The sequence below is a fragment of the Aythya fuligula genome, chromosome 2 (genome assembly GCF_009819795.1).
Source record: "Aythya fuligula isolate bAytFul2 chromosome 2, bAytFul2.pri, whole genome shotgun sequence".
In the NCBI taxonomy this organism is placed as follows: domain Eukaryota; kingdom Metazoa; phylum Chordata; class Aves; order Anseriformes; family Anatidae; genus Aythya; species Aythya fuligula.
The window spans coordinates 150,388,179-150,415,750 of NC_045560.1; the positions used below are offsets into that span (position 1 = coordinate 150,388,179).

Genomic DNA, 27,572 nt, shown 5'->3' on the forward strand with positions numbered 1-27,572 from the left:
TCTGTAGCTTTACACAACTAAATAATGGAATGAACCAATTCTAGGACTTGACATAATTAATTTGCAATATTCTACTTTGTGTTTCTATCTAGGTATTTCTCACGTGGATCAGTTCTGCATCAGTGAGCATCTCCAAGATACATTCTATCTACTCAGTTCCCAGTGAAGATCATCTTCTTGAATTACCTCCTTAGATTTGAAAGCTGTAACAGCTACCAAGTACCATACCAATTCAGTAGTCCTATGCCAAGCTGCTGCTTCTTAAACTCCAAGTGACATATAACTGGCCTGTAAGTGTACTTCTGAAGATAAAATTGGATAGGATTCTAACTCTGGGTCTCATTTCTTTGCATAAAACTACTTATTCCATCTACAAATATTTTTTGATACTGCAATTCCAGTAGTCTCATGCCAAGATAAAACCTCAGAGTAAGATCTGGGCCAGGTCAAGTTTTCCACAGTCATTTACTAAGCATTACTCACTTCTACTTAGTAGCATGCACAGGATCAGTGATGCCAAGCAACTTCCATTCAAGTGCAACAAGCATCTAGAGACAGTGCAACAAGAACAGTTCAAACTCCAGAGGGGCTTGAACTGCTGGAAGTAAGCACAGACAACACACAAAAATATTTTAGTGAATTAAACAGAACTAACGTATGAAAGTCAATATTTGTTCTTTTAAAAGCAGGTTGAAGACTGATCAATATATTGCTTAAAAATTAGTTTGCACCTCCAAAGAAAACACTTTGCTAGCAACAAGAAGTTGATGACATTAGCAAATTGAGATACCTGGTGAGCCACAATCACAACAGACTTCATTGCCGGGTAATCTCTGTATGTCATCAATAATGGCTTTTGTCAGATCCTCTAAACTGTTCTCCCCTGTGCTCTGCTCTCCACGGAATGCCATATTTAATGCTTCTTCTTTGCTGTTAGTCAGTACTGATATCCATCTAGCACAAGATAAAGACCTTAATGAAGATCTGCATTTGCAAATACAAATTTATCTATAAACAGTAGAAAGTTTTCCAGGAACAAAATATTAGTGTTGATATAGAGGAAGAATCACATTTTGGGACCGAATAGGGGAAAAACTGAGACACAAAGGAAAAGAACTGAGAAAAGGTAAGAACAGAAAGACAGAGAGAATACAGGTCTCAAATCTAAGGTCCCTTTTGGCAATCAAATTTTAGGTTAAAGCAGTGCAGTTTTCAGTTTCCTCAAAGAAACAGACGCTGTGGAAGAGAAAGGCTGCCAATAAACTCCTGTAAATTTAGCTGTCGTAAGTAGGTGTCTTCCTAAAAAGTAGATTTTCCTAAAGCCTATCCCATTAGTAGAAGAAATTCTAACTACTATTTTCTTCCATGTACATCGTTCCTTGCAGAGGACAGAGCAAGCACATTTTGGAATATGTTGATTGCCTTTCAAAATGCAAGTCTCAGTGCACTAACCAGAGCCAAGCATAATGGCCACATTAATGAAAATGGCCATGGCAACAAATGGGTAAGGAGTTCAAAAAGAGAAGATGACAGGAGAGTAACGATATTGATAACCAACATTGAGTTTTAAAAGCACCTGCTGACTGCAGCAAATCAAGATTCCCTAATGATATTTCAGGCATTAGATTTCCCTGTGCAGTCACTCTGCCAGTTTTTGATTACACCATAATGTTTTAATTAAAAACAAAACAAACCTCTGGCTGCTGCCTTAAAGGTCAAACCAAAGTGGAGAAAGTGATTACACTAAAGACAAGCACATTGCAGACGCAGCGTTACCTAATTTACAAGAAGAGCATGTTAAGAAATCCTCTGAAGTATAATGATTTTAGTTGGTTTTAAATCTACTTCTGCTGCAGATATTTTGCACAGAAATATTTTAGCAGTGCCCTCATTCCATTTCCTGTTTACAGCATTACAATCAGCTCCAACCATCATTCTGAAATGTGCTAGAATATCTATGATCATCCAAATACACTAATAAAAATTCAGGCTGAAGTTTATAATCTCTCCTTGAAATAATAATGCAAAGATAATTTTAAAGGGTTTCAGAGGTAAATTTATGTAAGTAGTCTTGCAATGCAGATTCAGAGCCTGAACAGGTATATGGGCGGCATATACTATATACTTCATATACACATGCTTCTGAAATATGTGGGCTGAGAATAATCTGGGAACTTGTACCTTAAAGAAAATGCTTTAAAGAGCTAGTGAAAATTTAATCTTAAAAATAAAAGAAATGGAAATGTTTGGAAATAACTTCGCTCCATAGTTTATAACCTGAAATCAACCTTCACATGCATTTCTCTCTCCAGTTATATGACACAGTATAAGGACCCACGCTAGATGGCACTCTTCTGCAATTTTTCTGATGAAATCTGGTGGTATTAAAATGTAAGAGGAGGCAGTGCCTTGCTTCTAATGATATAGTAATGTTGTGGTAAACATAGGAAGTAAAATAATCATTAAGCTTAGAGCAACAAAATTTATCCTGACCTTTGTTGACAGTTCTTTTCAGGGTTACAATTTCATTAAAAAAATTAAGAATCTGAATAAAACTCAATTATGCAGTAACAATTAAAAATATTAGATGTAATTAAAATAAACATGACTTCACTAAGCCAGCTGTTAGTTCGACACAGATTTCCATATCAAGAGCTTCTAAATTGTAAGACAACAAATTATTTTTGTTTAGTTTCCTCAGCTAGGAGGAAGCCACTGTCCAAGCCCACATGTCCCTGGTGTCATCTGCGAGACGGTCAAAGCACGAGGTAACGCAGCGTCAGCAAGCCAATTTAACACAAAGACAAAAATAGACTTATTCTTAATAACTAATGCTAATTATACATGAAGTCCACAGTTGGTGGCCAGGCCTTCCTGGCATGCTGTACGTTTGGAAAAAAACAATTCATATCAGTAACTATGCCATATTGAGTCAATGACAAAAGTTATAAAAACTTTCTCACTGCTGTTCTTCCTCTTTTTCTTATCTGTACCAGTCATTTTTCTTTTCTTCCTTCCCCATTTTTTAATTTTCTTTCTTTCAATATATTTGCTTGGTTTCACAACACTACCAGCATAAAGCTGACAGTCAAAAAGCTTCAGGTAATAGCGTAGTGTTCTTTCAAATCATTTAAAAATTACTCAAGTCTCAAACAATTGCTTTGCCTTGTATCTAACAGAATAAAATAGGTAGTCCAAGTTTTCTGCTGCACTTTTTCTGGACCACAATAGTTTCCCTTGGTCCATTTAGTTTGCTGGAGACTCCCAGATTCTCAAACTTGGAAGACTAAACAAAAATGAGGCATCATGGGTGAGCTCTGAATCCAGTGAAGGCAACAGAAGTATTTGTTAGCCTCAGGTACAACAGATTCTTACTCAGATTCCTCTTATGTCTTCAGTATTTCTAAGCTAATCGAAATCCAGAATAACTGTGTTAATAGTTTTGGTGGTGGTGTTTTGTTTTTTCAATAAAACTTTGTGTCTTCTGAAAATCTGTACCACAACATTGCTGTTTTCATGTAAACATAAACAGAACAAAATTAGCCTAGTAGTTTTCAAACTTTCAGGCACAAGTTTGTATGGAACTAGCAACGGGACCTTCCAATTCCATCTTCTCAGTGAAAGATTGAAGTTATATGTTTGCATAATAGCAGAATAGTTAATCCCACAGAAAAGGATATGCTCTTAACCTTCAAAAAAAGGAGGTAGAAAAGAACTAAAAAGTCATGCCTACTGTATATTTGGCCTTATCCACGATTATCAAAATTAGAAAGCATCTACTATTGTAAATGCTTTTTAAAAATCTGTTTAAAGTCAGAGTGTGTGTTTTTTACAATACACATACAAATACACACACAAAACCACTGCACCCCACCCTGTGCTTTATCTACTGGAGAAGTGAATAACCACCTGAGAATTCTGAAGGACAGTCAAGCAGTAATTAAAGGTCAGCAGACAGCTGGCTGGATAAGAATCAAAAAAGGCACTGAACTCAGGGAAGTATTTGAGGGAATACAGTAACTGAGCTGTAACAGAATGTGAGCTTCAATTACTTGTCTTTTAAACTGTCTGCTATTAATGTATTTTTATTTATTTCTTTATCAGTGAAGGTCTATTTGGAAGCAGTTCAAAATGAACAGAAGGAAAAAGTATGCAAGGTCATCTAAACGTAAAGAAATGCATCTTGCTTTTTTTCCATTTAAACGTGAGGCTGGAAGGAAAGTGATTTGAAAATCTATTTCTACATTTATTTCTCAGTGGATGCACAAGGAAAAAAGGAGTAGTGGCAGCACTAAAATTAGGTGGGAAAAACGCAACAAAGTGGAGGAGAAAGATGAGAGAAGCGCACATACAAATCAAGGGGAAATTGGAACCAGAGGGTGACAAGTATTAGCGAGGAACTGCAGCCTGTAGTACATACAGAACAGTCTTAAATCAACAAGTTTGGAAGTCAAAGGGTTCTGTTCACATGACATGTTAGATAACAAAGCTATTAAGCTCCTACTCAGTGGCTGCACAAGGAAAACAAAACATTTGGTTTTATTGTAGTTTTTCCATCAACACATTAGCAGCCATTCTGGTTCATGAACTAAAACCAGTGTACAAATGTTCTTACAGAAAAAAGTAGTGATTCCACGTGCATCTCAAATCACATAGCTTTATTTGGGGCACTACAGTAATTTTCTGAAACGGAACACTTGACTATGTAGCATTACAGTAACTTTTCGCTGGTGGCCTACAGTGCCAAAGTGCAGGCAAAATGCCCTTAGCTTCTATCAGTTTGTCAGCATGTGTTGCAACACTGGGATGCAAATAATGCCTCTTTCGCTAAATGAGACCTTTAAAACTTGCAGTGGAGTATTTTAATGTTGTTGCAAGTCCAATTTCCCAGCCTCTTTATTTTAAAACGATAAACTAGATTCTAGTGCAAAGTAGATGGGATTTATCCTTTTAATGGGAAACAAAACCAGCCTGGAATTTCAAGAGTCCAAGGGCAGCCAGCTAAACTGAATTTATCAACCTGCCAATAATAAAAATTATTTTAGTAAGGTATTCCCCTGCTCATGCACTGAGAAAAAAAAAAAAAAAAAAGCAGCTTCCTCTTTTAAACCAACATGGTAATTTATGGCCAAGACACAAAAATCTCTGCCATATTACTCATAAAGAGCATTACTGACCAGCAATATTTTCTTGCTTACTAATAAACTTACTGGAACAATTAAGTTCCAGAATGACTAAGCAAGTCAGCTTTGCACTGATAACTCATAACACACTAACTGCACTCTGCCAACATAAGGCTGTGGAAGACGCTGGGAGGAACCAGGTGCACGATGAAGAACTCTCCAAGCTTCTCATTTCACCTGCTCCTCCCAGTGCTGAGCTGTCGACATTGTTGCCTCCCACTACCGCCAAATACCTTGAATATCTATCAAACATTCTCCATAATTTTAAAACAGAGACAACAGTCTTCCATTAGAAGATGGACAAGCAATAAAAGTACAACAATCCTGAAAAACAAGGCAGCCTGGAAGGCTCAGGCTTGCTGCACTATTCACTGTAACTTTATTCCTAGGTTTTTCAGGTGATGAGCATTGGATCGTGATGTTCTGCACAACAGCCTTTTGATGACTGTGAAAGCAATATTCAAGGGAAAAAACAAGTGGCACATGGCTCTCAGGAAAAGGGGTTCTGGCATAGCAGGAAGTTGTTTTTTTTTTTTTTTTTAATGAAATAATCTGTTTGGAAACATGCACTGATGAAGCAAGTTACTGGATTCTAAAGTACAAAATCTCAGAAATATGCTTTGTTACTTATTTCTCGGCCTATTGTAGAAAAGACGCATTACTTCTAAATAATTTCTGTATGTTATATAGAGGTTGTTTATCTACTTAATGATTTTAACTTAGAGAAAAAGGCAGCATCAGAAGGATGTAAAAAAAGACATAAAAAAGGGAAGACGTAACTGCAGAAGAGAGTTGACAATTAAGATAAGAAGAATTTAAAATATTTCATTTGAACCCTAATAATCTCATCTACTGTATTAGCCAAGCAATTGGACACAAAAAATGTTCTGGAAGGGTACACAATCCAAATTAGCTCTTGATTGTTTTTGTTTATTATTTTAATGTTACAAGGTTTTCATAGCACCTTGTAGTAATACATGTAAATCTAAACACAACAGTTTACATGTATACACTCAACAACCAAAATAAGTGTGCATTACTTTTGCATTAACTGAGAAAAATAATTCCACTGCTACATACGATTTCATACACACACCTCTACAGACAGAAATCTTGAAAAAGTATAAACATTCTTACGCTACGTATTCTTGTTCATCTTCTGCTTGAAAGTGGTATGTTCTGTTATCTGAAATAAACAAACATCTTTTAATTTGACACATGAAAAAAAAAATATATCAATGAAACTGTTACTAAACCTATTCAACAACCAGAGTCTTTAAGAACAATATATCTTAACCTATGACAGTAATTCATGGCTGCGGAAGACAATTCAAAAAAAAAACAACAACAACACACAGAAAGATGAAATGGTGAATTCTGATTTACACCAGGAATATGTATTTCAAAAACCTATGCTTCAAAATGTTAAAGTATAATTAGCATAAGTTGTATTTTATCTCACAATCCTTTCTGAAGTCAAATCTGATACCTCAGTAGCAGAAAATAGTTTATTCCCATTGTATTTTTCCTTCTGTCTTGGTTAAAACATTTTTCTGCTTATTAAAGAATGAGGTACAAACTGGGTATTAGCCCTCACATTCAAAGGTTTCATAGATTGTTCTTGTAAATATAGAATGCTGAACTGCTTGCTATTTAATAATGTATATGTAAATCTTGAAATCCATACTCATCTGCTTCAAAAATGGTTAAAAACCTAAAGGATACAAAGACCAAAACAGGGAGAAGTGAAATCATAGAAGCTCTAATGCTGAGAATACAGAAGTTGCTACCAATTTTAGATAAAATAATTAATATTTTGCAAGGAGTATAAGAGAACAAGAGAAACTGGGTTCACCTTGCTGCTTCTACTCCCTCACCTTCAACCCCAAATAGTGCTCAATAAATCAAACAGATAACGAATTAAAACAAGGTCTTCCCCTTTACCAAGTGGATACAGCTTATGTTTAACAGCTTAGCACAACGTGTGTCCGTCTGAATTTAGGAAAACAGCACTGCATTTCATGGCTTGTCATAAATGAACAGTACTAATGTCACACACAACACATTCTGTATTTATTGGTCTTTTCAACCTGTTTTCAAAACTAGAGGGATCCAAACACTCATGAGACACTGCATGTATCTGGATACAGATCTGAATTTGAACTGTAGCCTCATTCTTGTTCTTAATGAAAGTATCTTGTAATCACAAGACTTCAAAACATTTTTAGAAATCCCACATAATGCAAGACGGTACTAAAATTGCTACATACGTGATATTAGATCAAAAGACTTCTTATCTTCTGCATTTGGCTTCACCTGGCAGGTTAATAAATTCAGTTTAGCTGGTTGCCTGTTGGACTAAAAAGAAAATTTATTTTACTTTAAATATATCTTGATTTAGGACTATTTTTCCATTCTGAGAAATGGGCATGTGTGATAGTAGTTTAAAGTTTGGACATGAATACATGTACGCCTCCAAAACAGTTGAGACCAGCATGATTGTGTCTGACCTGGCTTGTCAGAAGGGCCAGATTTAAAACAAAGCTAAAATCCTCATGGCAACTGTTCCTGACTAATTGAAAGGCATTAAAGGAAAGGCCTTAATTTAGAATAAGCTACTACTTATATCTTCTACTGTACTTCACAAACAATGACAAATCCACTTTTTTTTTTTTTTTTTTTTTCATAGTCTTAGAAAACTTTAAAGGGATGTTAGAAGCCGGAGATCTGGAGTTTCAGATCTTGGACTAAATATGGCTACTAAAGTAACAGCAGACAATATGACATGATAGATAAATATAACTCTAGAATAATTTTGGTATAAACAGGCTTAAAAACTATAAAGATACTGTATTTAAGTTAGCATAGCTGTTAGATATAAAATAAACATGAGACGTGTTATGTATTAGTAAATACTTCTGAACTGATTTTCGAAAATTGTTCATGCTAGACATTGTGAAAAAGAAAAAAAAATAGAAAAAGCCATGCACAAGAAACAAACTAAAAAAACTAGAAATGTAGTTCCCACATTGTCAAATGTTTGGCAGGACAAGATAATCAGCGCAGTCTTTTTATCACTCAAGGAGCAACAGTTCCTTGAAGGAGTAAATATACAATTGGATTCTCAGTTTTCAAAGTTTAGTCTCAAACGTACTGTCATGATCTGAACCTTTCATCACTGAAAACAAGAAAATTACTTTCCACTTGGCACTACAACAGAACATAGGAAATGGACTGCTCTTTTTATACAGCTACATACAAGCAATGGAAAACTACAACTAGTAGTGTGATTCAAAGAATTCTAGACTGGCAAGATTTAAGGTTCATAAAACATCTCTCTCTATATAGAGATGATATATAGATATATGATATATATGATAAACCTCTCTCTCTATATAGAGAGAGAGGTTTAAATAGAGATTTAAACTGAACCATTACTAACTTTACTAATTACTAAGGTATTGCTAACTACTCTCAAGTTATTTGATTAAACAACTCCTCAAATTAGGTGAGGATATATTCCTAGACATCACAAAAAAGCGCAACCCTCCAGAGTTATAAATAACTTCCTTTTAACTTTCTTAAGAAAGGAAATTAACTTTAGACACTAATAGTCACGACCATCAGTGGAATTTAGGGAAAAGGTCAAAGAAGGGTGCTGAAATATGCCCATCTCCTTTAAAAAAAGTAACAGGAGTAAGAAGTTTGTGTCATGCTGCCCCAAGGTAATTTTAGGTATTTTTTTTTGCCTCTACTGTGACATTGTTATTGCTTCCTCAAGATTTAGCATTCCTAGGAAGACACTTCAGATATATACCCAATTCCCCAAAATTCCCAACACTTGCTATGATCAAGATCCTCCACCCTCCTCTTTTTTAAATAAAAGTCTTTTTTTTTTTAAAGCAATCAATATATTCACAATTTCCTTAACAAACTATTGATTAATACATTTTGAAATTCAATTAAATGTCAGAGTCTATAGAAGCAAAAAACAACAAAACATGTAGGAGCCTAAAGAAGAGTTTACCTACCGCAAATCTTCCACAGGAAGATTCGAACTAATTTCAAATTACTTTTTTTTCCCCCCTTTTCTCCTACTGAGTAGTTGAATGATTGCAATTTATTTCTTTAAACAAAAACCAATGTGTGGGCATTAAAGCGATTTATGTTTTTAATATCCTATGAAGGAGTAAAATGTCTGTAGTACAGACACCTATATATGAACCAGTTGATTAGTCATTCAGTACAGTCAACAGCTAGAATTGAGTTTATGACATCTCACCAAATCTACCCAGACTAGTTCTCCAGTGGCTCAAAGAAGAGTCCATAGCATCTTGCTCTAATGCAGTCTCTTTGTAGACCACTCATTTTAGATAGATGCTCATAACCCACTACCTTTGACTCTACTCAAAGGTAGAGTTAGAAAAGGTGTACTGCTCAAAAAAGAAAGTCCATCTAACTTGAAACTCTTCATACTAACGGTCAGTAACAGCCAAACAGTTTGAAAACATAGCAACAATTTATAACCATACCTCCTTAAGTCTATCTCCAATTTCCGATAACTCACAGAACTTTAACAGTTTGAAGCAGAAGTTGCATCTTTTTTGTAATAACAGAATGCAAACAGATTCATTGTGAAAGAGTAATCAAAATGTATTAGTTTAATAAAGACGTATAAAAATAACTTACAGTTGCATGTGATATGGTAAGAATTCCATTTTTAACAGTGCACTTTCTTCTTTGCCATACTTTCCTTAACCTAGGTAAGAACACCAACAACAACAAAATCAGTATCTAGACATGATTTCAAAACACATTTTAATCCCTTATATGTTTTGACAAGATTATCCTTGAGAAACAGAGGCAGTCGAAATTTTATTAAATGCCTTAACAAAACTAAGTTGGATATTTATGACAGGACTTAAGTGCTTTTCAGAGACTTATAACAACAGCTTTCTTTTTAATTTGACATAGGATTTTTGTTTTGACTTTTTTGTGTTTACTGTAATAATTTCTGATTGTGATCTGATTCAAACTGCAAAAATTCTTCAGTACTTATGGCACATGTAATAGGTGAACGTGCCTTAAGCACCCAGAGTACAAAACAGTAAAAATCCATGCATAAACAAGAGCTCCCACTATGTATTATGCAGTCCAAGAACATACCCATCACTCTTCTTTAAAAGATAGCCTTTCTTCTCACTGCCATATTCCTTATTCCCCTGGAGCTGATGCATACTGTATCCTCCTTGCCTGCTCTGAGAATCCTAAAAAAAGAGAAAACACTGTTACTGTGCACATCAGGATACATTAAGTTTTCCCAACCTTCGCTCCTATTGACTTCTTGTCTCTACAACAACTTCACAAATGAATCAAAACTTAAAAAAGAGAGAACTCCTAACAAATGTTTTACATCCATACAAGAGCTTGCTTTTGCATCACCTGATATTGAGCTAACTGCGCGCTCAAGACTATTACCTCATTAGGAGTGTTGAGTATAGTATGGATGACCAATATGTATCTAAAAATAATGCCTTTTTAAAATACGGGAGCATAAACTGCATAATCTTATAATTTAAGAACAGAAGACTGACATCAAATTTCAAAAATAAAGCAACTGAATAAAGCATGCATGTATACAGATATATACATATTTACACAAACAAAACCAAATGCTAATAACTGTTTTTTTAATCCAATTAAAAATACACATGTAATTCATGAGTTTTAGTGAATGATGTCAACTGAAATGGCTTTTGACCTGACTTAGTGAAACAATTAGGTGGAATGGATTAATAAGAGCATCAGAAAATCCCCCAAAGTTCATTAAAACATTGACTTACTCTCCTAGACTTCGATCACGAAAGGCAAAAGCAATAGAGGAAAGAGAAAGCACATAATTTTAAACAAGAATTATTATTTTAAAACATACTCCTTGAACATATATTTTATAGCCCCCATATATAACAAAACAATTATCTCCCTTTCTAATGACACTGCTAGAAAGGCGGCCAACAATTCTTTATTAGGCATACTGGTGGTTTTGCTCATTAAGTAAAAAAAATGACAAAACTCTGCACGTTACATATATGACACTGACTTCATAAAAGCAACTAAAACCACTGCAGGATCAAATCCTACAAAGCGTCTTTGCATCTTTATTACATTTATAGCGTCTAAAATGATAGCCACATTGTGTTCTCCAGCATACTGGAGCTAATTATGAACTTCTATTAAAACCCATGCCCAAAGTTAACTTTTAATTTCTTGCAAAACTGTATAAAAAGATATAATTAAGAATACATTAATACTGTTTTACTGTAGCTGTGAAGCAATTATCTGCAAAACATCTGAAAACCACCTCCCTCCCCCCCCAAAAAAAAAAAAAAGGAAAGAAAAAAAAAGAATGGAAGTTAGATTACTTCCCTGGTTTCCCTGTCAGGGCACTTTTTTTTTTTTTTTTTTTTTTTTTTTTTTTGGTAAGACATTTGTCAGATGAGTTTAGAGAGAAGTGATTTGGTAGAACTGTCAGTTGTGGTTGGAAGCATAATGAAGAGTACTACATGTAACGTGCTGCCACCAGTATTTACACTACCACAGTAAGAAGCTGATTTTTTTTATACATAGACTTTGAATCCCCATTGGAACAAGAGTTCTATTGATATCAGCATTGGAAAGAACATAATTCCTGTTCTGAACATTCCTGAACATATAATTCCTGTTCTAAAGAGTGCATCAGATAAGAGATTTGGGGGAAAAATCAAAATGCCAAGAAGGAAAAAACAAAACAGACGTGAAACATAAGTCTAACAATTAGCTATACTGAAAGTAAAGCTGTCAGATGCATTTGCAAAAATAATAAAAAAAACATAAGAATACTAATAGACATGCATTTTAAAGGCTCAGTTTTCTTTGAAACCTAGAAGTGCTAAATGTTTTTAACCTAAATGTTAAAAAGCTTAACATACAAAGTATTTCACAGCATTAAAATTACACTATTATTGCTTAAAATATTTTTACCCAAGGATTTAAACCGTATTTATTTTACACAGATAGTTCTTATACAAAATTAATGAAACGATATTAAGACAGCACGTAGTGGCAAAAGACATTACATGCAGCAGTGCCCTTGTAAGTTGTACTTCCCATTGTGAAGTTACAGCACCAGCACTTCTACACAAACCAACATTCACAGATTGCCAAGATATGTCCAAGAACCAGGTAACTCCAAAGATTACAGTAATAGCTTTTCACTGATGCCAAGGACAGGCACGCCAGCAAAATGTGTATGAGCGTTACAGATGTCTGTAGTGATACACAAACACCTTGAATGCAAGCAAAAGTTAAATGAGAGTTGTATTATAAAGCCTTGAAAGAGTAGGGAATACTGTTAAGTCACTTAGGGAGTTACTGTTTCTTCTGAAGTATGGGTACTGAGTGTTAGTTTCTTCATAGGTGTTATTTTAAATTCAAAATTACCTTAAATGCTTTAGTAGATTTAATAGCTATGCTATCTCTCATCATCTGTGACAGAATGTCTGACTGAGACAAGAAGGAAGTCTCATTTATCTAATGGCAATTCCAGAGAGCCTTACTGGCAGAATTTACAATCTGGATAGGAATCACAAGTTTGGCCTTCCCTTCTCTTACAACAGAAAGTCAAAGGAATTTAAACTTCGGTTTCAAACTGTTTCCCTGCCAGAATAGTTTTTAGAAGTGTACTTCTGAATCTTTACAAACCCACCTGAGAAAATCCCATTCATTTCATCTTCTTCAGCATTTTGATTAACTCACAATTGTTTTTTTTTAATTTTTATTTTTTAATGGTGAGACTATAATGAACTAATGTAAGGGGGGAGGAGGGGAGAGAATGTATTCTCATTCATAAGCAAGTAGGCCATCTGCTACAGCAGTAAATTCCAGCTTTGTGTACTTTAAGAGTGAGACACACTCAATCCTGGACAGATGACCTGAAACTCAGGCCACATGTCTTCAAGTTTCATTGTCACTTAGCTAACAAATAATGACTGCTGCAATGCTATACCAAGATTGAAATACTGAATACCTAGATAGCAGAGACATTGTTTTGTTGATCTCCTCAACGTTTGCAAGTATTATTTCTGAGTTAGGTAACGTAGCAGAATTACATGAGTGAAAGTTCTTATGCTGATTTTGAAAGACATCTGTGATCAATTTTATCCAAAATAGTGTATTCCTGCATAAGAGCAGATTTATCTCTCTCCTGATTTGACTAAATATCTGAGAAACACAATACCACTTCTTTTTCTTCAAAGACATGATTTCACTTCTCTTCAAGCCAAATATAGTTTTTACATTTACCATGTTTTCTATATAGATATCATAAATATCTAGTTGCAGTTTCTTAAGAGGCCTAGAACGTCTACATTATAATTTTATAGTTTATTTTGCTGATGCCTGTGAAGTTATTTCTATTACAACTTGTATCTAAGTTTCAGAATTTGACTTTTTATTTTTATTTTGAAAATGAGGTTACTTTCCACTGAAACAGAACAATTCTCGCTACACATTCAGGAAAAACATAACCAAAAAACTAACAGTACATCTCTTGTAATTATTCAACTTCTGTGATACCCCACAAGCAGTTTTTGAAGTTTGGCTCGTTCAATATGCTGCCACACATGTACACTACATGGTACTTAAAAATAAAGACCTGTTTGTCCTAATTCTGAGATTCACTAGCTTGAACTTAGCACATGCAGCAGCCAGGAGAGAAGGGGTCATTCTTTTGCTTCCCACATAAGCAGCTTGTGCAAAGAAAAAGGTACTAAGAGGAGAACGGATTTTGTTTCCTGATCTTGTATCCTGAATTGACCCATAAAAACACTTCACGAATTTAAAAATTATTTCCAAATACCTTTTGAAAGCTAACGGTCTTTGTTCAATTTCTGGCAGTGAGCATGGAGAACAAGCACAAGTTACAGCCACAGCGATTCAGGTAGCAGGGAGATTACAAATGTAAGACATGTATGTGAAGTTCTGTATGTTTTGTGGAAAAAATCCACTTGGTCCATGTGCACATTGTTAGTTCTTTCCTCCATGTGCAGAGTATTGGGAAAGATAGCAGAGAATGAGATAAGGGAACACCAACTACTAGAAAGAGCTGGCACATCTTACAATAAGTTGGTATCTACTCAAAGATGCACCTGTTATCACGGGTGACATATCCAAGAAATTATCAAAACCATGTTTTGAGATTGCGTTGTCCTTCAAAGTGATGGGATTAAAGATGCAGGGAGAGACACAGCCTAGTTGCCAAGGTTCATCTGTTTCAGAAATACATCTATATTATGAAAGCACGCATATGCAAGTATTCAAAAGAAAAGAACACTAAGATAGTACTCAATCATTCCTTATTAATTGTGACTGTGAAATAATTCACTAACTTCAAGGCATTTATCTATATGCAATACCTAAAATTACAACATGCTACCTAAAAAATTATGTTAAAACCCATAAAAATACTCATTTTCCCCAATTACTGAAGTCACATTTTTGATGAGGTTTCCAAAAGGAAAAGAGACATTTAGTAAGCTTCACACAACATGAAGAAAATTATGAAAATTAATATTAATATCCTTTATTATCCTTTCAGTATATATAATACTGGAAGAACTGGTGCAGCTTATGAAGAAAGGTTATGTCTTAAAAGTCTCCTGAAATTCTGTGAAAGAATCAGTAAGCAGACAGACTTGAGAAACGTGTGATACAGTCTATCTAGACTTTCAATCAGCACAATTTTCACTTCCAAAAGTGAAACAATTACAGTGCTACAGGAGCAAAAAAGTTAAAACCAGGAAATAAATGAATTTCATAGAAAGATGTGACAGGACACATGGTGTCAAACATTAAAACAATCTAGAAAAGGCTAACTGGCAAACTGGCTAAGCTGTCCAAGTTTGTTAGATGGTATTACATAATTCAGGATACCCAGGAAAGTCTTTCATGAGGATCTCACAATCATGAGTAACTTGACACTAGATAGATGAAGATAACTGTAAATTAGATACTGTGAATTGGCTATTAACATTCAGAAAAGGATGCTATGGGTATAAGTTTTTGTTTGTTTGTTTTTAAATACTCTGCTGCATTAAGTGTTTGTGAGTTAAGTAAATGTAAGGACATCTATGGAAAGAAAAAAAAAAACATCAGAAAAGGCAGTGATGCTATCATAAATCCTCAAGCACTGCTATCCTGAGAAGGGTATGCAGATCTAAAAGTTCAAAACAAATGAAAAAAGGTTGTCAGATAACATGCCATGATGGTGGGGAAGACATGGGTGAAACAGGCACTACTAGTTTACACTGCTTCAGAAAGCAACTGCACAAGTTCAAAGAGAAGAAACAATAGAAGCATTCTAAATATAAAGGTATCACTGTCAGTATGGAAACATGACCAGAATAGTCTTACTATTAACAAGAAAATGCTGTGGGAAAGTATTAGCATTAATTGCTCTACATTTTACTCAAAACTCATGACTGATCACTGTTGGAGACCTTTGGCTCACTCAGTGTAACTGCTCATAAGTTCTATTCTTATGTATATTTGATACTAGTAGTACGCTCCAATTATATCCGTGCATGATCAAATATCTGTAATGGAATGCTAACTGTCTAATGAATAATCATTAAATCCCTCATATTTAATAATAAATATTTAGTAAGATGAACAGATATTTGACAAATACTATTTTTCTATTTACCTAAGAAAAACATGAACAGAGGAGAATTAAGTGAACTTTTCCTAAAGGAAAGCAAAAAAATATAAATAAAAATCAGTTCTCAGGCATTATGACTTGTACCTGTTATCATGGGTAAAAACTCACTATTTATATCCTAGTTGCTAATTTAATGAGTATTCCAGAACACCTGCAAAGGACACTGCATGTTTTCCCTTCACTTCTGATACCACAGTGCAACTGATGATGTATTTTAGTTTTTAGCTGCCCTGTCTCAAGCACTTATCTGGTTCATACATAAATTTTCCTTATTATGATACAGCATTAGCAAAAGGGGTTTGGGGAGGAGTACAGCATAATAAAATCCATATAGTTGAGCAGATGAACAGTAATATGGAAACCACTATGTAAAGGCTATGTCCATGTCTACCCTGGACCACTTAAGTCAGGAAAATCCTGAGCACAACATGGCTGGAGGATGGCAGGATAAGAAAAGCATGCATCCCATCACTTTGCATTTTTTCCTGAACATTTATTCTTGATCATTGCCAAGGATAGGATGCTGAGGCAGATGAAGTATTTATATGATCCACTGTAACTGTTATAGTTAATTGGGTTTACGTGGCAAGGTTTTGCTAGTAGGGGCTGCAGACGTGGCCTCTGTGAGAAGAGCCCAGCAGCTGCCCCATATCAGATCAGAGCCAGCTCCAGCTGGCTCCAAAGGGACCTGCTGCTGGCTCAGAGCTGAGCCAGTGAGTGATATTTGCACCTCTGTGAGAGCAGATTTAAGAAAGGCAGGGAAAAAAAAAAAAAAAAAAAAAAAAAAAAGTAGCTGGGAGAGAGGGGTGAGACCCAGCCCCACAGCCCCCAAGGTGAGTGCAGCAGGAGGGCAGGAGGTGCTCCAGGCAGGCAGCAGCAGTTCCCCTGCGGCCTGCGGAGAGACCCCTGGTGGAGCAGGCTGTCCCCCTGCAGCCCATGGGTCCCACATGGAGCAGATCTCCACGCTGCAGCCCCCCCATGGGTGGAGGAGCCCCCAGTGGAGCAGGTGGATGTGGCCTGGAGGCTGCAGCCCATGGAGAGCCCCCGCAGGAGCAGGCCCTGGGCCGGAGCTGCAGCCCGTGGAGAGGAGCCCACGCAGGAGCAGGGGGTCTGGGGGGAGCTGCCACCCCACGACCCGTGCTGGAGCAGTTTGCTCCTGGGGGATGGACCCCATGGGATGGAGCCGTGTGGGAGCAGTTCCTGAAGAGCAGCTGCCTGTGGGCAGCCCCTGCAGGCTCAGTTTGGGAAGGATGGCATCTCATGGGAGCATCCAAGGACTGACCACAGGTTCCCCTGTGCCACTCGGGGTCAAAAGGTGTTTTTAGTTTACTTTTAGTTTCTCACTGCTTTGTAATAGGCAATAAATTATATTAATGTCCCTAAGCTGAGTCTATTTTGCCTATGATGATAATTACTGAGTGACCTCCCTGTCCTTATCTTAACCCTTTAGCCCTTTCCCATCATATTTTCCCCCCCTTTCCCTTTGAGAAGGGGAATTGAAAGCGCAGTTGTAGTAGAGCTCAGCCACCCAGCTGACTAAAACTACCACAACTGTAAATTAAAAGATACATGAAAATACAAAACTGTACAAAAAACATTGAATAATTTATTTTGATACATTAAAGTGAAACAGAGGATTAGTCAAGGTATTGGTTGTTGAAATGCTGTTGGACATTAAATGTTACTTTATGAAGAATGTGATGAAACTAAGTCTTCTGAATAAATTGATACACAAACTGAGAATGAATTAAACCAATTTATGAATTCAGAATTCATAAATTCACATTACCTCTGAAAATAGTACATCTAAATTATTTACCTCCTTTTGATCAAGCTGCAGAGAAGATTTTATCAAATCACGAAGAGCGGTAAGTTGTTTCTTTTCTTCATCTTGTGTCTGCTTTATCTATTGAAAGAGATTACCATTACGAACTACAAGTCGCAAGCTAAGGTAAATATACAGTTCTGTATACCCTGTTCTGTTATACTTTAACGGTTCATTACATCTAACGCAACTAAGTCACTGAAATATTAATTAAATAACTCCAATAAGCTTCACAGATGACTTAAGGAATGGAAATACTGTTTAATCTAGACACAAACTACAATAGCAAATGGAATTATTGTAATTCCTATTATAGAATACAAAAGCACTTGGGTGACAAATGAGCTTTGATTCTACTTTACTACGTGACTTCCACAAACAGCACAGGAAAGTTAATTAACCCAAACTGTGGTGGTATCATCAAGCAGCTGTACATGGGAAAAAAAGTGAAAGTGGCAGCTCAAATTGGTGCTAGTTATGTAATCCAATTCAAAGATTCCCATTTTAAACTAGGTCTATTTTAAATGCAACATTAAATCAGTAGTAGAATGACAGCTGCTTTTCATTTTAACTGTAACAACAGGATATAAGCTTTAAGATAGAGACAGGATGTTTTTCTTCAGTCTAGTTATACGCATAGAATCAAATAACATAATTTATATGATACAAATATCTAAAGTGTATCCATATAAACATACAAAAAAAAAAAATCGATTTTCAGACATTCAACTATTTACAAGCAAACTTACGTTATATAAGTCAGCAGCCAACTTTTCAATATATTGTTTAAGTTTATCAGCTGTTTTCAAGCCATCTTGGAAGAAACTATAATGAAAAATACCTGTGATTCATCAGGAATACAAATAATTCATCGAATAAAGTATGTTGGTTTCACCTTTTTTTCCCCCCCCTCCCATTATATTAAAAACTTAACCAGCTCCATGTTCAGAAAAAAAGAACACCTCTATCCCAATGTGAACGGTTTTATTATCAATCTAACCATTTTACAGCACAGATTAGACATTCCTCTAAGAGCAATATACTTTGAAAAGGCCTGAAGGTTGCATTTCAATCCAGAAATATTTAATTTACCTTGCTGAATTTAGTTTCACTATATAAAAATATGCGCCAAACAAGAATTTCATGTTAGTAAATGAAGTGGCAACACCTAAAGTACATGTAATTCTTGCCAGATAGTAATCATAAAAGTTTAACAATTAGTCTTGTAAAATGTTACAAATGCTGCACATTCAATTAACTGCACTGCTGAATTCACTAGTTAACAGTTTATTGCAGGGCATACATGCTGTTGAAGATAAACAATTCCTACTTCTATCCTCGGGCATTTATTCTAAGTTAGAAATGTGAAGGAAATAAATTGATTTTTATCACTGTGAAGCTTTTTTTTTTTTTTTTTTTTTTTTTAACCCCTTCAAGGGATAAGGATTTCCTTAGGAAGCTTTAGGATTTCAAAGAAATTAATGATTTTCACAACGATTTAATATAATTCACATGAGACCATTAAACAGAATAAACAAGCTACTTCTAAAATTCTGTTCTACCATGCCTCAGGAACTAAAATGAACTTTGTATGTAACATGTAGTGTTTTCCTTTGGCCTCTTTCTCTATCACTCTCCTCCACCAGTTACTTTTTACTCAAAGACTTCAGCCTAACAAATCAGCTGGCAGGTCACAATTGTGGTAAGAATTCCTAGGGTCACCAAAACAAATTCAGAACAATGGAAAGCAAACACCGATGTAAATTAAATATTGTAAATAAAGCTTAACAGCATTTCACTTACTTGCATTGTGCGTGATAATACTTAATGAGATTTTGCAGAAGGTCCACACCTTTTTTTGTCTTGATTTCATTAACCTTAATAAGATACTGTATGGACAGTGAAAAAATATGCTGATTATCATATGCCTTAGAACGTTCAACTGTTTTCAAACAATAAAACATCATTTGCTCAATTAATTAATTATCTTTGTGTTCAACTTGGGTGTTAACTCAAACTATCAGTCCACCACAGTTAAGCAAAATGTAAATTAGGTAACACTTTATATGGTCATTCCTAAAAAAATTTATTCCTGAAAGCTCAACCATACACCTGAAAAATAAGAAAATACTTCTGTGGTGCATTTTCAGCCCACAAATCTTACCGTAACAATCTAAAAACAAAACAAAACAAAGAAAACCAAGTTTCAGAGTTGCTAAAGAAATTATCCTTATATTGCTGTACTATGTTACATTTAAATACACCCCCACTAAATGATAAAGTAGATTTCATCATACGTAAGTAAGACCCACAAAGCACTTCATGTTACAGTATCTTAATTAAAAGCTGAAACTTCTTACTTCACACATCTGTAGCTGAAATAGCCGCCTTTCCTTCTCCATTTCTTCTGCTATCTCAGCTCCTGTTATTTCCGTTCGTATCATCCCATGCTGTTTCGCATGCTCTCTTTTTTCCTTTTCAATTTTTGTACTGAAATTAGAATAGATTTTAGAGAATTTCTTCTACCTCGTGATCATTTGTTTGTTTTTGTTTTCTTAAGTGGAGTATTATATTAAAGAAGCCATTCTGAAGACGAGTACCCCTATGATAGTACATCCCCTCCCCCCCCTTTTTTATTATTATTATTTTTTATCCAGCCATGAAGCTGCCCTTCCTCCTTTAAATCCTTTAACTACATTACGGGGGGAGTGGGAGAATCTGTATGTAATTTTTTTTCTGTATGATGTTCTCCATAGCTGTCATCTTTATATATTGCAATCTAAATCATACATATAAAATATGTATGTATGAAAATACTGACTTGATAAGAAAATGGCAAGATATCTTAAACAAGTTTCTCATTTCCTACAGCAGGAATTAAGAAAAGCAAGATGACAGCATGAAGTTTACCACAAACACCAAATGATATGACTTCCAGCCATTACATTTTCAGAGAAAGCCAACAGCGAAAGTCTGAAATAGTGAAATACAAATATAGAACTAAGACGCCATCCTGAGATTTTCTAATTACAGCTTTATCATGTGGCTCCCCTTATTCAGATTTCAGAGTAGTTTCTCTTCTACTGCTCTGTATTTCTCAGTACAGAGTAGAAAAATCTGAACTATTTATTTCTCCTCTTTAGCCACCCTTTTGAGAAGATAAACACTGAACCTGTGCTTCTAAAACACATGACAAAGCAGTGTGTGTTTTAGACTGCTGCCCCTTGTCAGGGCAGGGAAGATAGGGGATGTGGGGATTTGTGTGTTTACTGATCTCTGAACTTTAAACAATAGAAAATTCCTTATTCCTTTCATTGATATACTGAAAAAAAAGCAAAAATAAAGTTTTTTTTTTTCTTTGTTCCCCTGATTAGACGTAAGTGAAGCTAATAACATGATTATTTTGGTATCCTCTATTTCCCTTTTTAAACAAGCAAAAAAAAAAAAAAAAAAATCAACTCCTGAGACCTCTTTAGTTCTGATAAAGCAACTGTCGCTGCCTTGGGAGCATTCTGAACCATTCCACTAACGTTTCTGAAACTAAAGTGCTACTTGTTGCCAGCTTTCTATTTTTACAAATTATTCTTTACCCATAGACAGGTACCATAATAAGAAAACTGTATTTTTATTTTTTTTTTTTTAAGCACAGATATTTCAGAAGTGACATTAACTTCACTAAAAAGTTTGCCTCTCAGAAATGTAGTTCTACAATACAGAATGACATAATAAATTATTTTTTTAAACTATCATTAGATTATATCCATGTGGCGTGAATGCCATCTGAAATCCCCACAATTATTTGCACAGTGTTCAGTATCTAAGCATTAATTATCTTCCTTACACTAAAGAAATATTGGGTACTCTTACACAAAGAAAAGAAACTATTTTATTTCTATCAGCGCACATGATACTGGAAACACACAGATTTCTTGCTCATATTCATATTTATATCTGAAGACAAAGTACATAGCTTGGGACTAGGAGGAAAGGGAATCTAGAGAGAGGGAGGAAGGTCAAGAAACACTTACAATTTCGTTTCATAATCCTTCCAGGCTTTGTCAAAAGGCTTTTTGAGGTCCTTCGGAAACAGAAAAATTACTTAAAACATTTTTAAAACTTTGTTTTTAAAGTTAAGGTATCAAGTCATAAATTGTAACAAAAAACTTTCTTTTTTTTAATAGACTCTCAAATAACTATTGAAAAAAATCATTTCTGAACCTTGTGAATTATTGCTTTCTTGTGCATCTTACAACAAGCATTTACAATGAAATTCTAATGAAGCATCTGAAATTGTAGCCATGGCAAATTTTTATTTTCCTCTACAAAGATACTAATGGATGCCAACATAAGAAACAATCTCATGGTGAATGGAAGAGCCTGGATGACAGCAGACCCTAAAAGCATTTCCATAAATATAAAGCTCATTTTCAACACTTACCCCTTTGACACCTTTTAAGTCTCCTTTTAAGAGAGAATCCAGCGTGAAAATAACATTGTGGCTTAAGCCCTGGAGCTGCAATGAAAAAACAAAACAAAACAAAACAAAACATGACACTGCTGCTATTTAAAAGTTTATTATGATTTTATCAAACCATGAGACATGCCAACATGTCTTATAACTTCACTAATGAAGTTGCGACCATCTCAAATTTTCTAAATTAATAGGAAATGAAAGTCTGGAAAGAATTAATAAACATTCACTTGAATCAGAGAGAAAGGCTTAACAGTTAGCCTTTACATATACAGGGTGATATAAAAACTGATTTTTAAAAAGAGCACATAGTTAAGTTCTGAAAACATCAAGATAATCTTCAGTCTTTTTAAGCTCATAGTTGAATACTGTTTAATTATTTAGGAAGCCTGTTAGCTAGGGGAGTGGGGGGGGAATGAATAATTTTTTTTTTTTTTTTTTTAAAAAAACTTCTTGAGTAAGAAGCAAGGACCTGCTGTGCTACAGGCAGGTAACGTGCAAGGCACACGTTAATTCACCTACCAACTTAAATTGCAATGATTTCTCAGGTCTTCGACTGTTCCTAACTACTTGAACTACTTGGGAAAACTGTTCTTCTCCTTGCCTGGTATAGAAATGTGGCATCTGCTTAGATACTCAATAGTTTGAATTTCACCCCATTAAATTACTGCCTGGTTGATTACATATCAGTGGAAATGCTCCTGACAGTAGAAAAATCTATCACTATACTCCCATCTGAACACGTGCGGGTATGTCTGATTGCTGAAAAATCATATCAGTGCAAAGAGATGTGTATCAGTATTATTGTAGTCTAGTACCCACAAGAAAAGTGGGTTGACTCTCCTAGTCCACTGCTTCCTTCATTTCTTCCTAAATATATCTGTGAATTCTTCAGCTCCTTGCTAATTTTATAGTTTCCTCATGAGGGGAGTGGAGGGGCAGGTGCTGAGCTCTGCTCTCTGGGGACAGCGACAGGACCTGAGGGAACAGCATGGAGCTGGGACAGGGGAGGGTCAGGCTGGGTGTTAGGGAAAGGGTCTGCACCCAGAGGTGGTCGGGCACTGGGACAGGCTCCCCAGGGCAGTGGTCATGGCACCGAGCCTGCTGGAGTTCAAGAAGCCTTTGGACAACACTCTCAGACACATGGTCTGATTTTGGGGTGATCCTGTGTGGAGCCAGGAGCTGGATTCAATGATCCCTGTGGATCCCTTCCAACTCAGTATCCTATGATTCTATGATCTCAGAAATAGGACAAACAGGATGTTCTTCTTCATTGTCATGTAATGGCAACTCTCAGTTTCTTTTCCACTGGACCTCAATTTCTATTCTTGTATCGTGAACAACTTTTGTTGCCGGTGTAATTGTATTGTATTGATGCTTAAGCAGAACAGTTGGTCAACAAAGCAGACTTGCTTACAGAGAGAAAAGAGGTGAAAAGCTGTTATGAAATGCTGCAATATTTGTAAAATAAGCTTGCTTGAGACTGGTAAATGAACAAAATTTTGCAATAGCCAATTTTACAATCTGTCAACAAGAATTTAGGTAGATAATGTTTCATGGACCAGCTGAAATAGTATGATGTAGCCTTGAACACATCAGGTGTGGCTCAAGTCAAAGAGTTTTTTCTTCTTAACGATGACTAAAAACACCACCACCACAAAAACAACAACAAAACAAACAAAAAATCCTGTAATTCTTGCTTGCCAGGCAAAAGAAGATAAAAAAAATTCTGTAGAAGCCCTGCAAGAAATCCTGTGGTCCAACAGAGAGCTTCCAAGAAACGAGTTCTAGCCTCAAACTATCCAATTTAACACACATTTTAAAATACTGATTTTAATTGCATGCTAAAAGAAGCTTAAAGGAGACTAAAATGACCCAGAATGACAGAAGTCTTCAGAGAAGAAAGCAGGCCCCTGGCATATCTACTGTTCTTTAAAATTTCCAACACTGAAACAAATGAGATGATCCTGGTAATAGGATCACTGGAATTGGAATAACTAAGAATCAGCTAGAAAATCAGCTGTCATTCCTCTTTAGCTTCTTCTGGAATCTGTAAATTCGTGGGAAAAATATGTTTTTTTTTTTTTTTTTTTTTAATTAGATATAAGAATCCAGGAACAATAAATTAAACCATCGAGTTCAAAAGCAATAGAACTGATATTTCAAAGCAGTTAACTTCAGCACTCTGAAGGAACCCACCACACTCAGTGCCAAGCACAACATTCATTCAAGAAATCCTTAGACAAAGTAATGGAAATAATACCTAACAAGGGCTACAAACCAAAAGATACAGCCTCCAGCTCCAAAGTCTCAGCTGCAGATGGTTTTATGGTCACAGCACAGAAGTCAAAGCCAAGGTATCGGTTACATGGAGCTTTGACCTGACCTAAGGCAGCTGTGATTGTGCTGGGGGCTCTCAGGATTCAGAGACAGCAGCCACCAAATGCTGCAGGGGTTGGGGAAAGACCAACTCTTACGTGATTCCACCTTACACCAGCTGAAAGTCCCTGATGCAGAAATAATCGAGGACTAGAGAGAAACACGGAGTTCATTTGTGACGACAAAGAACTTCAAGCTACGAGAAGAAGTTCTTCAAGTTGAAGTTCTTCAAGAACTTCAATGATAATTCAATTTGAATTATTTCTTAGGTGAGTAACATCATTCAGTGCTAAAAAAGTAAACAAAATCAGATGTCCCCATAACAAAGTATCTGCCTGTAACAATGATGTCCATTTACTTGTGCCAGCCTGCACTGGTTTTGGCTGGGATAAGGTTAGTTTTCTTCACAGTAGCTGAAGAAAACCATAGTGCTATGGTTTGGATTTGTGGTGAAAAATGGTGTTGATCATACAGCAATGGTTTAGCTGTTGCTGAACAGTGCTCAAAAAGAGCCATGTTTTTTTTTCCTGTTTCTCATAATGTGGAGATGCATATGTTAGGAGGGGATACAGCCAGGACAGCTAACCTAACCAAAGGGAGATTTCACAAAATTACAGAATGGTTTGTATTGGAAGGGACCTTAAAGATAACTTAGTTCCATGCCCCCTGTCCTGGGCAGGGACACCTGCCGCTAGGAGGGGACTGGAAATACTTCAAGTGATGCCAAGAAGGATGTCAAGAAAGCTCCTGGAAGTTTTACAGTTGAAAGAAAGGCTGCAACATTTGCTATACCTTACATACCAAAAGACTTGGAGAGAGCCCAGCTACAAGAAAAATATAAAATTGATGCTTCCACTTTCTGAATATAATGGCAATTAAACCCATAAATTGCACATTCGCAGGAAATGGGGCTTCATTAGTTTCAGCGTTCAAAGATCTGTTTGCTGTGACTGGTTTTATTATTCATCTCTCATCAGAAGAAAAAGGCCTAATACTAATTTTAGATAAGAAAAACCTTTATTTTCATAAAAAGAAAAAAACCTTTACATCATCTTCAAAAGCCTAGTATTTAAGCAATGGATACTTTGTATACAAGAGGGAAAATGGAGTACTAACATCAGCTAAGCATCATTCCCAAATCATTAGTTTTTTCCAAGAGGTGAAAGTTTCTGTTTGAAGTAAGATAAAAAGAACCATAACTAATGGTATTTTTAACCAGAAAGATTTGAAATTACAGAATGAGTTAGAATTAAGGTCCACAGAATACCTTAAATCACTTGAGAATGAAAGCTCAAGATTTTCATCTTTCCTCTTAATTGCCAATTAAAAATGAAACACAGCAAATTTGTAGTAACATTCTTTCTACAGATAATCTCTACATGTAGTATTTTGTTAGTTTCCGAAAAAAAAACAGAAAGCATCTTTAAAATTATCAGGAACATGAAGTACAATACATAAGAATGTACTGTACCACCTTATTTTGAAAAAAAATAAAAAAACAAAAAATGAAATCTCTCACCAGGTTCTTCAGCAGCGTTGATAATTCTTTAGTAAGCGTGGAAAATTTTACAAAAGCTGTGCCAAGATCTGGATTATCCCGACTTAAAAAATTACTTCCAAATTTGTCTAATACTTGTGCATAGTTTTCTTCATTTTGAACATGATCTGCAAAGAAAAAAAGTCAAAAGTTTCTTGTAAACAGTATTATTTTAATATAGCTCAAAATGTATTGCAATGTCGTAAAAAACAGCATTCTTTCCAAAAAAGCCACAAAATAACGCATTTACTAAAAACTATTATTTATTTATTTTTTAAATATTTAAAGTGATTAATAGGGAGACATATATGCTTCTTTTAAACCAGACACTTGAATTGGTGTGGAGTACTTGTATTAAGAAACTTCTGTGTCAGTCAATACAATAGTAAGATCAATAGAAGAACAACCAAAACAAAAATATATCCTCATTTTGTGTTGTGTAAACAATTCAGAAATGTATAAAGTGCAGACTGAAGTAGACACTTAATTGCTTGCAGCACAGAATGCTTTCACAGAACAAAAAGTCAGTGGCATCAGATATAAAACCAAGGAAAACAGATCTGAGTCTGATAGCATGTTTAAAAGAAATTTGTCCTACAGGAAAAGATTCCCTTTTAACCTGCAAAACTGTGTTATCCCCGCAGAATATATCCCACAGTATTTGGTATATAGCCAAATAGTTGTTTTAATAGCAAATTTGACATACAGAGAGGTCTGAACCAAGAAAATGAAACTGAAGCCAACAAAAACAAGAGAAATTCTAAACACAAAAATGAAAAAGAAACTCTGAATTACAGACCATTGTTCCTGACCATTGTTTCCTGCTTTTTTTTTTACCTTCCTGTCTGGTATCTCTTCACTTTTTTTTTTTTTCCTTACTTCCATTTTAATGTCTTTAAATAGAGAATCTACTGCTACAGCTGTTTGAGTGACTTTATCATCTCCATCTCTCTTTGAGGAATTTGTTGGTATTAGTTACATAAGCATTTAACTTTAATGAGATTCCTAGTCTAGTCTTTTGTTCCGTAAGCCACAAAGACAAAACCACAGCTATTCCAACTACTGCCTGCTCTGTGCAGTGAAATGAATATGTATATCTATCTAACTGTAGTTGCCAATAGGTACTGTGTTTTTCCCCAAAGGCCCTGCAAAGTTTCATTTTCTGGTTGCATTGCCTGAAACTATCTGAATCACAAGGGAAAAAGAAGAAAAGGGAAAAAAAAAAAAAAACTGAAAACACCAAAAAAACAGAAAGCTATAAATTTCAAACCAGGCTTAGGGATAATTTCCCACAGTGCATGGATCTACTTTGACATTAACTAAGAGCTGGTTAAGAGTTAAGGAACACTTCCAAGGTATTACAGACACATAAAATAGTCCACTAAGGGTCCAACAAAAAAGTGAATCTCCTATTAGAAGAC

The 27,572-nt window shown here is 35.5% G+C and overlaps 1 protein-coding gene across 5 annotated transcripts in view; it reads right to left on the reverse strand.

Annotated features, from left to right (window-relative positions):
* The window catches only part of ASAP1 (ArfGAP with SH3 domain, ankyrin repeat and PH domain 1), a 126,078-nt gene that overhangs the window by 37,370 nt on the left and 61,136 nt on the right, over positions 1–27,572 (reverse strand). For 3 of the 5 annotated variants that reach the window (XM_032181641.1, XM_032181637.1, XM_032181639.1), the window contains exons 4-16: positions 26,134–26,279; positions 22,203–22,277; positions 21,793–21,842; positions 20,125–20,254; positions 19,568–19,653; positions 18,514–18,589; positions 17,759–17,845; positions 11,027–11,035; positions 10,350–10,450; positions 9,873–9,942; positions 7,454–7,541; positions 6,321–6,369; positions 791–954 (exon numbers count right to left, since the gene is read on the reverse strand). In XM_032181641.1, the coding sequence (XP_032037532.1) occupies positions 791–954; positions 6,321–6,369; positions 7,454–7,541; positions 9,873–9,942; positions 10,350–10,450; positions 11,027–11,035; positions 17,759–17,845; positions 18,514–18,589; positions 19,568–19,653; positions 20,125–20,254; positions 21,793–21,842; positions 22,203–22,277; positions 26,134–26,279 (1,131 nt within the window). The remainder of the gene's footprint in view (positions 1–790; positions 955–6,320; positions 6,370–7,453; positions 7,542–9,872; positions 9,943–10,349; positions 10,451–11,026; positions 11,036–17,758; positions 17,846–18,513; positions 18,590–19,567; positions 19,654–20,124; positions 20,255–21,792; positions 21,843–22,202; positions 22,278–26,133; positions 26,280–27,572) is intronic. The other 2 variants (XM_032181642.1, XM_032181638.1) reach the window with 1 other exon arrangement.